The sequence below is a fragment of the Carcharodon carcharias genome, chromosome 4 (genome assembly GCF_017639515.1).
Source record: "Carcharodon carcharias isolate sCarCar2 chromosome 4, sCarCar2.pri, whole genome shotgun sequence".
NCBI lineage: Eukaryota > Metazoa > Chordata > Chondrichthyes > Lamniformes > Lamnidae > Carcharodon > Carcharodon carcharias.
This window is the reverse complement of record NC_054470.1, coordinates 71,760,035-71,772,655: the sequence shown is the minus strand read 5'-3', so window position 1 is coordinate 71,772,655 and position 12,621 is coordinate 71,760,035. Positions and strand designations below refer to the sequence as shown.

Below are 12,621 nucleotides of genomic sequence, written 5' to 3'. Positions count from 1 at the left end.
AGAGCACCTCAAGGAAAGGCACTTCATGGGCCACTTGTAAAAGGCTCCATCATTGAAGTCCAGAATCAAGTGGGAAAGCCAGAAGGGAAGTTCCTGAGGTTTACTAGCTAATGTTCTTGAAGTTTTCTTCAAAGATTTTTTGCTTAATGATTTTTAATTTGAATTTTGCTGAAAAGAGAGACATGTTGCCTCACCCAAAACTCAAATAGTTTCTTACACTCACTGGAGTCAAGCAGGACCTTAGATGAGATACTGTAGAAATTCTGGTGACCATACAGACATGCTTTCAGGTGAGGAGTATATTGAGAAAATGAGAAACTTCAGTTATGTGATGGCACTGGAGAATCTGGGACTGATTTCTTCATAAGCATGGTGGAAGCAGATTCAATTGTACCTTTCGAAAGGGAATTTGGTAAATACTTGTAAAGGAATTTGAAAAGGAGGATAAAATGGAGGGGGCTATGGAGAAAGAACAGGGGATTGAGACAAATTGGGAAGATCTTTCAAAAAGCTGGCACAGGAACAGGTTATAAGACTTCATTCTGTGCTGAATGATTCTATAATTCTATAAAATATAATAAAAAATAACATGCAGAGTGTGAGCACTGTCTCAGACCAGAATATTTTATATTTTTCTAAGTGTTGGGTGATGAGCGGGAATGGTGTTGGGAGGGAGGGTGGAAAGCAGGAAGATTAAAAAAAGGTTCAAAAAGAAGAATGGTCCGCTTCCCTCCAAAAAAAGTCATACTGGATCATACTAGAGCTAATACTGGTTTAGGACTCACCTGCAGACATTAGCGTAGAAACCCTGTGGTTCCAAGATCCAGTCACTTAACTTCAAAGACTGGAAGCTCACATACTGCGGGTGCAGGCTGCACATTCCGGCAATATCCTTGCTGGACGAGGGTTTCCACCTCTGTTCCCTGGAACTCTGCTGGATGTTCCTGCTGCTCCGCGGATTTGCCAACTTTCTCCTTTCTGACAGTGCCAACCGATAGGCAACGAGCAGTGGTTCATCCTGAGAGCTAGTGTCGAGACAGTAGAGGTTCTGAGTCAAAGCATCGTGCAATACCAGACTCCCACTGTCGTCGGTAAACTGGAACTGAAATCCTATTACATCCACTGCCCACTGCCTCAAGATGGTGGAAACATTAAAGGTGTCATAGCCAGAGGATGGCAGCTCACTCAGATTCAAAATCTTCTTGTCCAGCGGATCGCTAATGGTCAGGTTGTTCCCTTCCAAACCTATATTATGTATTGTTACGTTGACTGTCAGCGACTTTGGGTGGAGAGTTCTCCGCAGTAGCACCAGCTCTGCTGCCACCATGGAGGGCTTGAGCTTGGATATGTTAAACCATATCCATCCTGGATTGTCATATTCAGGAACTAAAGTAAACATGAAAAAAACAGTGGAAATTTATCAGCATGAGGTGTAAACAATTCCTCAATAAAAAATCTCCTTCTGCTACTCTTCCATTATCCATCCTGTTCTACTGTTTCAATGCATTACAGGCACAATATAAATGCAAGTAGTTGCTGTTACCGTGTTAACAGCAGGATGTTTGTATTTGAATTGACTTTCTTGGTCCTCTCCTTAGGCACATTTTTCATATAAATTAGTAGATTATTGTAAAAAGGAGAAACAAAATCAAACATTCGAAGATGTATTAAATTCACAATATTGAAGTATCTCTGTTTCTTGATCAAACTTTTCAATCTCTTTACTACTGCTTTACCCGACTCTGGATTACTTTATTAGATAATTCTCATTTCCATTTTCTCTTCTTCAGCCACTTCTCCACTTCACGATTGATACCCTGTTCTACCATTATGGTCAGTGGAGACACAGTGACAATGAGCTTTGGTTTCTTTTATTGTTACTCTTTCCGAGTACACATTGGCAATGGAGAATTTGCCCACTGCACTGCATGCACCAGGAAAATATCCCCCTAGGTAAGTTTGTTTTCCATGTTTTAAACTACTTAGTTGTGGCATTCTCAATTCAGAGTCACAAGGCTGCGGGGGTCTAGAGACTTTTTCACATATTCTATGTTAACCCTTTGGTGCACTGTGGAGGAATGTTGCACTGTTGGAGGTGCCGCTTTTTGGATGAGACATTAAACCGAAGCCCCAATACCTGAGTAGGTTATTCATCAGCTTTATCAGAACCTTTTGAGGTTTCGAGTTAGTGTTCAGTTATAGACAATGTTGAGATTGATAATGAGGTATTTGCCTCTTGTGCAACGTAAACAAGGCCCCATTGCTATTTTCAAGAAAGGTTTTCATCTTCCACTTACTGAGGATGCCATCAGATGTTTTTAATATATTGTGCTCCTGATCATTCAGTCATTTTTTTTATGCTTAAAAAAGGGCCAGTAATTCAAAATAAACAAATTCTTAATCTCCAATTTTTCCTTCTTTCCCTCCTTATGTGGATGCAGCTGGATCCATGCTCGATCATTCACGGTAATTAACAAGGCAAAGTGAGAATTTAGTGCTAAAAATAAGTTTGACTGAAGTAGCTTAATTGAATTGAGACACGCAAGCTGTCTACAGAATTAATTTATAATACATTGTACCTTTAATACTCCGGAAGCTTTGGACCAGAGTTCCCTCAGTTGCAGTGGAGTCCTTGGTCTCCGATGAGCTGAGTTGCTGATAGATCAGTCTCATGTAAGGGTGAAGCTTGGTACGTCGTGGAAATGTAAGTGTGTTTATATGTAACATCTCCAAAATAGCCTTACTGAACGGTTGCTGTCTCTGATCACTGTTTGCATAGCAATTCATCTCTGATGCCAAGAAGCAGATGAGCAACAAAGATCCAGAAAGAAAGCTGAACGGTCCCATTGGCATTTTGTTTCCTAAACTCATTTTTTCCCTAGTGCACCCTTGGCTGATTGCTGTGTGTGCCCTGAGCCTATAAGAACAGGGTGCCGAGTAATAATGAACTCCAGCCAGGAAACTGTTGCAATTAATTGCAAATTCTTGAAACATTTGGCAGGTTTTGAAACTCATTAGTAGCATTAAGAAACTGCAGGAAATCTGCAGTGAACCCCCTAGGGACTGAGAAATATGTTTGGAGTGCAGTTAAACATAGAAATAGAAATAGACACTGAAAAGCTTTACTAGTGGGTGATCAATTAGCACTCCAAACACTTTCAGTTCAATTCCTACTTTGTTTTCTTTTTAAATATATTTTTCCTTGTCCTTTATGGGCTTCCTGTGTCACATCCCATTCTGGCTAAAAACAATTGAATGAGCGGCTTCAAGATGTCTGTCAAAGGCCTCACTATAGCCTAACCTGGGGGTGACTTGCAGGATGGCGTGGAAAGAATTAGGGGAGCAAGACGGACTGGTTAACTCTTTCAAAAAGCCGACATAGGCATGATGGGCTGAATGGCCTTCTTCAATGCTGTAAGATTCTATATTTCTCTCCCCAGTTTTCCCTCCATCCCAATTTTGGTGCAAGGAGCAGGCACATGCTTGGGAGTTTCCAATAGGGTTGTCAACCCTCCTGGAATGGCCAGGAGTCTACTGGAATCAGCATCAATCTTCTGCTGGCTAAAGAAAGCAATCTGAGAGATTTTAAAACAGTATTTTAAACAAATCAGTTCCATAATTCAACATCAGCAACCGCCAAGAAGGTGAAAGACATGACAACTCCCATCATGAGGCATTGCCACTCAGTGGCATCACATCCAGCGCTGCACTGCCCAAACCAATTCAAACCTTAAACTGAAAAGGAAGGCAAGAGGGATTTTAGCAGGCTGCAATGGGGTTGTTGGGGATTGAATTTAATTGAGGGATTGGGCGCAAGCAACAAGGGTTGGTCCGAGTGGAATGAGCACAAGCAGGGATTTGGATCACTTCATTTCATGAAAAACAAAAATTGGATTAGTTGTAGGAGGCAGAGGGTGATGACAGAAGACTGCTTTAGTGACTGGAAGCCAGTGTCCAGTGGCATACCACAGGGATCTGTGCAGCAATGTGGGAGGTAGGATTAGGAAGTTTGCGGATGACACAAAGATTGGCCGGGTGGTTAACAGTGAGGTTGAGTGTCTTGGGCTACAGGAGATATAGACGGGATGGTCAAATGGGCAGGTAAGTGGCAGATGGAATTTAACCCTGAAAAGTGTGAGGTGATACACTTTGGAAGGAGTAATTTGACAAGGAAGTATTCAATGAATGGCATGACACTAGGAAATTCTGAGGAACAAAGGGACCTTGGCTTATGTTTCCATAGACCTCTGAAGGCAGAGGGGCATGTTAGTGGGGTAGTGAAAAAGGCATATGGGACACTTGCCTTTATCAATCAAGACATAGATTATAAAAGTAGGGAGGTCATGTTGGAGTTGTCTAGAACTTGGTGAGGCCACAGCTGGAGTACTGTGTGCCGTTCTGGTCACCACATTATAGGAAGGATGTGATTGGAGGGGGTGCAGAGGAGATTCATCAGGATGTTGCCTGAGATGACACATTTAAGTTATGAAGAGAGGTTAAATAGATTTGGGTTGTTTTTGTTGGAGCAGAGAAGACTGAGGGGTGACCTGATCGAGGTGTACAAGATTATGAGGGGCATGGACAGGGCGGATAAGGAGCAGCTGTACCCCTTAGTTGAAGGATCAATCACGAGGGGACACAAGTTCAAGGTGAGGGGCAGGAGGTTTGGGGGGATGTGAGAAAAAACTTTTTTACCCAGAGGGTGGTGACAGTTTGGAATGCACTGCCTGGGAGGGTGGTGGAGGCGGGTTGCCTCACATCCTTTAAAAAGTACCTGGATGAGCACTTGGCACATCATAACATTCAAGGCTATGGGCCAAGTGCTGGTAAATGGGATTAGGTAGGTAGGTAGGTCAGGTGTTTCTCACGTGTTGGTGCAGACTCGATGGGCCCAAGGGCCTCTTCTGCACTGTGTGATTCTGTAATTCTGGAGGGAGAGAAAAGAATATACACCTCGGTTTTAGCAGCTTTTAATATCCCTGTTTGAAACCATGGTGTTGGCTCTTGCAATGAGCCCCTTAAGAGTGAGTAAAGTTTTTTTCCCTCTAAACTTTATCCCCAGCCTCCAACTCCCCACAGTATCCCCCGCCCCCCAACTTCCCACAGTATCCCCGCCCCCCAACTCCCCACTGTATCCCCGCCCCCCAACTTCCCACGATATCCACCGCCCCCCCAACTCCTCACGTTATCCCCCACCCCCCAACTCCCCACTGTATCCCCGCCCCCCAACTTCCCACGATATCCACCGCCCCCCCAACACCTCACGTTATCCCCCACCCCCCAACTCCCCACTGTATCCCCGCCCCCCAACTTCCCATGGTATCCCCCGCCCCCCAACTCCATGGGGTATCCCCCGCCCCCCAACATCCCAAGGTCTCCCCGCACCCCCCCAACTTCCCACGGTATCCCTGCCCCCCACCTTCCCACGGTATCCCCACCCCCCCAACTCCACACAGTATCCCCCGCCCCCCAACTTCCCACGGTATCCCCGCCCCCCAATTCCCCACGGTATTCCCCGCCCCCCAACTCCACACGGTATCCCACACCTTCCAACTTCCCATGTTATTCACTGCACCCCCCCAACTCCCCACGGTATCCCACGCCCTCCAACTCCACACTGTATCCCCCGCCCCCCCCAACTCCGCATGATATCCCACGCCCTCCAACTCCACACGGTATCCCCCGACCCCCAACTTCCCACGGTTTCCCCGCCCCCCAACTCCCCACAGTATCCCCCACCCCCAACTCCCCATGGAACTCCCAGCCTCTGAAGACCTGAACCCCCCACCCCCGAACCGACTCAGCCCAACCCCACGCCCGACCCAACCCACCCCCAACAACCCACATGAGGTCCGACCCGCACCCCCCCCCCCCGCCAAAACCCAACCATCCAGCTCGGGGGTCAAACTAACCCCCACCCCACCCTGAGGTCTAACCACCCACCGCTCCTTGCCTCCCCGAGGTCCAACCACCCCCACCCTCCACACCCCACCACAGCCCCCCAACTCACTTGTGGCCCCATCCCCCTCAAGACCCCATCCCTCCGAGGTCAACCCCCATCTCACCCCCGAAGTCTGATCTCCCCCGAGGCCTCACCCGCACCACCCCCCACCCCCACAACCGAGACCTCACCTCCCTCCCCCAAGTCCTGACCCTCCCAATCTCCAATCCTCCCCACCATCACCTAAATACAATCCACTTACCTTAGGCATTTACCCTCTCCGTGGTCTCAAGGGCCTTTAAATTTCATGGGGAGGAGCAGTAGGGGTCAAATGTTTACAGAGGCAGCTGCCCATGTAAAAGTGCAGCTGCATTCAAACAGATCCAATTTCCATTACTGGCATTTCCAAAACACAATGGGCAGAATATTCAGGTCAGCGTATAGGCGCACTCCTGACCCACTTGAGCATAAAATAGCAGGTCCTGATGTTATCCTGTGCTCCCGTGATATTTTGGTCAGTGGGAACGTGCATAAGTCGGAAGCGTGCCCGCCGACAATTAAGAGAGCACTTAAGCCCACTAAAGTTGTAATTGTCCCTGATTTTTCATGGCCCGTCCAGCATCACATTTGGCCGACGGGTGAATCAGCCAGGCAGCCTTTGCATTTTTCAAGAAACCTCATCCAAGGGTGGGATGAGGTTTCCATTTTTAAATAAAAAAAATAAAATCTATGGGCAGAATTTTTATAATGTATATGTTCAGGTGACTGATTGTGATATTTGGACATTTTTGTTCTGATTTCAAAATCTTTATTTAATACTCTTGGAGACTTCAGCTACCTGAAGCAGCTCTCTGACCTTTGACTGTAAGGCCTAAAGTTGCCAGAGTTATTTGGAGAGGCGAGATGCTCTTTTGGAGAGGAAAGGTGCCTTTGGAGGAGGTCAAGTGCCTTTAGGAGAGGGAAGGTACCCTTTTGGAGAGGAAGGTGCCTTTGGGAGAGGTCAGGTGTCCATTAGGGGAGGTCAGATACCCTTTTGGGAATGTTAAGAATAGACATAATGTGTGTAAAAAGTGGATAAGCTCTGTGGAAATGTCAAGCTGGCAAGTCATTTAAATCTCCAACCCTTTAAATTTTGTGGGAAAAAATTCCAGCCTGCAGTTGAAAAAAATCGATGCTTGCTATTTCATTGTTTGTTGACATAAAGCTTAGTGCTGCTTGACTGCTTCCATAACCTATTATTATCACAGTGGGGGGGCCTGTAAGTTCAAAGTTTGATTGACAGTTCCTACTGGTTGTAAAGAGATTAGCTGTCTTTGAATTGGGACTAAGAACACAAGTGATGTTTTGATAAGGGATTAAATACTTGAGTGAAATGTTTATTTTTAGAAGAGATTAAATATTTGAAGGTGAGTTGGCATGGAGCGTGTAAGGGCAAAGGGTGATAGGTGGGGGCATGGGTTGGCATTGGGGCTATCAAGGACTATAGAGATGAGTGGGGATCATGGATTGGTATGGAGGGTATGAGGGGCCATGCAGGTTGGATAGAGAGGTATAGGTTGGCATGGAGGATATGAGGGACCATGAGGTGGTAGAAGGACATTGGTTGGCTTGCAGACTATGAGGGTCCATGAGGATGGGTGGAGGGTCACAGGTCAGCATGGAGGGTATGAGGGCCCATCGGGATGGTAGAGAGGCATAGATTGATGGGGGCCATGGGGGTGGGTGGGGAGCATGAGGTGGCATGAGTTGGCATGGGTGGGGCATGGAGAATGTGTGGCGGTGAGGAAGTGTGAGAGTTGAAGTCTGGAGGGCTATTCTGTGTTTTCTTAATTTTATTATAACTGGGATGATGTCCCAGAGCACTGAGGCGAGTCTTTTAATCAGCCCACCTTGGCACTTGGCAGCTCTTGTGGCTGCCTCCAAACTCTTTCTGGGGTCAATGGGCCCGTCTCCTGTTAACACTCACCCATCCACCCACCTCCCCTCTCTCATGTCAATTGAAATTCCAAAGATTCGGGGCTTTCTCCTGAGTCAGGAGCACAGAGTCAGGAATTCTCCCAACTCTGTGCTCCCAACTTGAGGCATTTTCAAATTGGCAGGCTGTAACTAGCAGAATACCACAAGAATTAGTGCTTGGGTCTCAGCTATTTATAATCTATATTAAAGTGAAGGGACTGAGTATAATGTATCAAAGTTTACTGACAATACAAAGGTAGGTGGAAAGTAAGTGATGGGAAGGATGCAAAGAGGCTTCAGAGGGAAGTAAACAAGTTGAATGATTGGACAAGAACATGGCAGATTGAATACAATTTGGCAAAGTCTAAAGTTATCCACTTTGGTAAGAATAATAAACAAAGCAGAATATTTTTTGAATAGCAAGAGGCTGAGAATTGTATGTGTTTCTTTTTATTCATTCATAAGATGTGGGTGTCACTGGCTAAGCCAGCATTTATTGCCCTTCTTCAGAGGGCATTTGAGAGCCAACCACATTGCTGTGGGTATGGAGTCACATGTAGGCTAGACCAGGTAAGGGCAGTGGGTTTCCTTCTCTAAAGGGCATTAGTGAACCAAATGGGCTTTTGGCAACAATCTCATGGTCATTATCAGACTTTTAACTCCAGACTTTTATTGAATTTAAGTTTCATCATCTGCCATGGTGGGATTCAAACCCGGGTCTCTGGAATATTAGTCCAGTGACAATACCACAATACACTGCGTCCCACAAATCAGAGAAAGTTACCTCGGAGATACAGCAGGCACTTTAGAAGGTAAGTGGTATGTTAGCCTTTGCTACAAAGGAATAGAGGCCAGAATTTTACAGTCGGCATGCAGGCTCGGCAGAAGCAGGTGGGAGTGGTTGGGAAGCGGATCGCTGCCCGTGATCAGTTCCACACCGCCATTTTATGTGGGCGGGCCAATGAAGCCCGCCCAGCAAAAGGCGCAACAGCGGCAACAGGGAGAAGGGGCGGGCGGGTGGGGGCGGGAGCTCAATGTCTGCCGGGTCCAACGGCGACCCGGCGGCTGATTCAAAAGTAGCACAGGCAGCCATGTGAAGGCTGCCAATGAAGCACACACATCTTGTCATGGAGCTAAGTGCTGAACATGGCAGGCGGGAGGGCAGGCTGGCGGGGCAGTTAGCCCTGTGTTTTTCCATTGAGTGTCTCACTGCCCTCCTGGAGGAGGTGGCAACACACAGAGATATCCTTGTTCCCAGAGAAGGAGGAGGAGGCCCCCCCCACATCACCAAAAATGCCTGGGAGAAGGTGGCATCCAGGGTGAGATCCCACGTTGTGGTAAAGCACACATGGGTGCAGTGCTGTAAGCGCTTCATTGACCTCTTGCGATCAGGAAGGGTGAGTACCTTGATGGCAGGTGTCACTTAACACAGCAGTTAAGAGCGCCCCCATCTCAGACCTCAGAGTTCTTTGAGTGTGAGTGGCAAATGTCAATGAGGCAGAATCTGGGCAAGGGGGTGAGCCCTGACTGCTTGGAATGAGTGTCCTGTGGCTCCAGGGTCACGAAGCGGCTGAACCCTGCGAGGTTCTCCTCAGGTGGTGTTGGCCAGGCTGCAATGGCAATGCAGGTAGACTAATCAATGCTCCTCTGTCCTTACAGGAGAAGACTTCCCAAAGCAATGCAGAGAGGTTGCGGACTGGCAAAGGACCATGCCACCTACTCATCCTAACTCAACATGAGCAGGAGGCCCTGGAGCTGGAGATCTGCTATGCGCCTAGGTCAACCGGCCGTGGTGAGGTTGGGTGCCACAGGGAGGTAAGAGTGCAGTGCACTGAGGTCAGAATGTCTGTAAGAGCAACCATTCCAATGTTGTCTCGATATTGATGTGAGTCACGAACATGAAATCCCCATTGACAATGGAAAGACGAGGGCACCCAGATCTGGGTGCCAGGCGTGAACAGTAACAGTGTAACAACTTCAGCTAATGACATGTCCTTGTTTTTCCTTTCAGGCTCACCAGAAGCCCATCGGGGTCAGGAGCCTGAAGGCCCACCGCTGACCCCAGAGGACAGCAACCATTGGAATGCACCAGCGTCACCCTCTCAGCCAGGCAGGCGCCAGCGCAGATATCAGCACCTTGGTGGGCATTAGATTGGTGGAGAGTATCTCAGTGCACAGTGGTGAGGGCACTTCACACTCAGTTGAGGTGCAGGTGGAGGCAGAGAGTGCCCAGGGCACCGGCAGTCAGAGGACTGCTGGGGACCAGGAGCATGCTCAGTTGGTGGCTGATGATGTGCCTCTGGAGTCGTCCCTGAGGCAGCAGATGCTGGAAGTCCAGCAGGGTGTGCGGGAGGATCTGGTGGAGATACATGAGGGAATGCGTGCCATGGTCTCCATTGTGGAGGAGTCCACGCGGAGTATGAGCAATGCAATGACCCTCACGGCTAAGCGCACTGCCTCCTCCATGGACAGAGCGACGACTATCATGGAGAGGCTGCTCTAGGACCTGAATCAGGACTTCCTGGGGATGCAATCGCGCCTGCAAGCCCTCACACTGACAATGACCTCAGGTGGTCAGTGTCAGTGTGGGAGATGGGTTGGGCACCCAGTATCCCAGCTAGACGCCCATCCATCAATGGTGAGCAGGGAGGTCCAAAGCGACCTGATGATGGCACGCAAGCTGCTTGTTGTCGCTGTGAGCTCCCCTCAGGGCGCTCCAGATAAGGACAGCAGCTCCTCCGTCCCTCTGCCAGTGACCATGGCATCCGATGAGGCTGCGGCAACTGGGGAGATGCCAGCTGTGCCACTGGCTGCTCCCTCCCAGGTGGGGCCAGCACACGTTCCAAGGGCTAGAGGACGCCCACCAAGGTCACTAAGGCCAACAGGACAGCAGAGTGAGCAGCTGTCTCCAATGCGGGTGCCAGTGAGGGGGGAGCACCTGGATGTAGCACACACAAACGTAAATGTAAAGCAGCTTAGGCACACCATGGGCTTCTCACTGGTGATATTTTTTCACCCAGTTTTATGTTAAATATTATTAGCTGTGATGGATAACACCTTTCAATTTAATTTGTATTATGTATATCAGGTACCACAGCATTAAAGATAAAAACAAAAAACTGCGGATGCTGGAAATCCAAAACAAAAACAGAATTGCCTGGAAAAACTCAGCAGGTCTGGCAGCATTGGCGGAAAAGAAAAGAATTGACGTTTCGAGTCCTCATGACCCTTCAGCAGAACTGGGTGAATCCAAGGAGAGGGGTGAAATATAAGCTGGTTTAAGGTGAGGGGGTGGGGGGTGGGGGGGTGCGGTTGGGTTGGGGGATAGAAGTGGAGGGGGGTGGTGTGGTTGTAGGGACAAGCAAGCAGTGATAGGAGCAGATAATCAAAGGATGTCACAGACAAAAGAACAAAAGAACACAGAGGTGTTGAAGTTGGTGATATTATCTAAACGAATGTGCGAATTAAGAATGGATGGTACGGCACTCAATGTATAGCTCTAGTGGGGGTGGGGGGGCATAAAAGATTGAAAAATAATGGAAACAGGTGGGAAAAGAAAAATCTATATAAATTATTGGAAAAAACAAAAGGAAGGGGGAAGAAACAGAAAGGGGGTGGGGATGGAGGAGGGAGTTCAAGATCTAAAGTTGTTGAATTCAATATTCAGTCCGGAAGGCTGTAAAGTGCCTAGTCGGAAGATAAGGTGCTGTTCCTCCAGTTTGCGTTGGGCTTCACTGGAACAATGCAGCAAGCCAAGGACAGACATATGGGCAAGAGAGCAGGGTGGAGTGTTAAAATGGCAAGCGACAGGGAGGTTTGGGTCATTCTTGCGTACAGACCGCAGGTGTTCTGCAAAGCAGTCACCCAGTTTACGTTTGGTTTCTCCAATGTAGAGGAGACCGCATTGGGAGCAACGAATGCAGTACATTAAGTTAGGGGAAATGCAAGTGAAATGCTGCTTCACTTGAAAGGAGTGTTTGGGCCCTTGGACGGTGAGGAGAGAGGAAGTGAAGGGGCAGGTGTTGCATCTATTGCGTGGGCATGGGGACATGCCATAGGTGGGGGTTGAGAAGTAGGGGGTAATGGAGGAGTGGACCAGGGTGTCCCGGAGGGAATGATCCCTACGGAATGCCGACGGGGGGGGTGAAGGGAAGATGTGCTTGGTGGTGGCATCATGCTGGAGTTGGCAGAAATGGCGGAGGATGATCCTTTGAATGCGGAGGCTGGTGGGGTGATAAGTGAGGACAAGGGGGACCCTATCATGTTTCTGGGAGGGAGGAGAAGGCGTCAGGGCGGATGAGCGGGAGATGGGCTGGACACGGTTGAGGGCCCTGTCAACGACCGTGGGTGGAAAACCTCGGTTAAGGAAGAAGGAAAACATGTCAGAGAAACTGTTTTTGAAGGTAGCATCATCGGAACAGATGCGACGGAGGCGAAGGAACTGAGAGAATGGGATGGAGTCCTTACAGGAAGCGGGGTGTGAGGAGCTGTAGTCGAGGTAGCTGTGGGAGTCGGTAGGCTTGTAATGGATATTGGTGGACAGTATATCACCAGAAATTGAGACAGAGAGGTCAAGGAAGGGAAGGGAAGTGTCAGAGATGGGCCACGTAAAAATGATGGAGGTGTGGAGATTGGAAGCAAAATTAATAAATTTTTCCAAGTCCCGATGAGAACATGAAGCAGCACCGAAGTAATCATCGACATACCGGAGAAAGAGTTGTGGA

General features: G+C 48.2%; 1 protein-coding gene across 1 annotated transcript; it reads right to left on the bottom strand.

Annotated features, from left to right (window-relative positions):
- Positions 1 to 320: 320 nt before the first annotated feature.
- Positions 321 to 2,739, bottom strand: LOC121276756 (bone morphogenetic protein 2). The gene is made up of 3 exons (XM_041185301.1): positions 2,580 to 2,739; positions 786 to 1,386; positions 321 to 459 (listed from the first exon to the last, which is right to left on the bottom strand). Exons 1-3 carry the CDS (start codon positions 2,725 to 2,727, stop codon positions 321 to 323), a joined length of 888 nt encoding a protein of 295 aa, XP_041041235.1. The 5' UTR covers positions 2,728 to 2,739.
- Between the last annotated feature and the right edge of the window lie 9,882 nt (positions 2,740 to 12,621).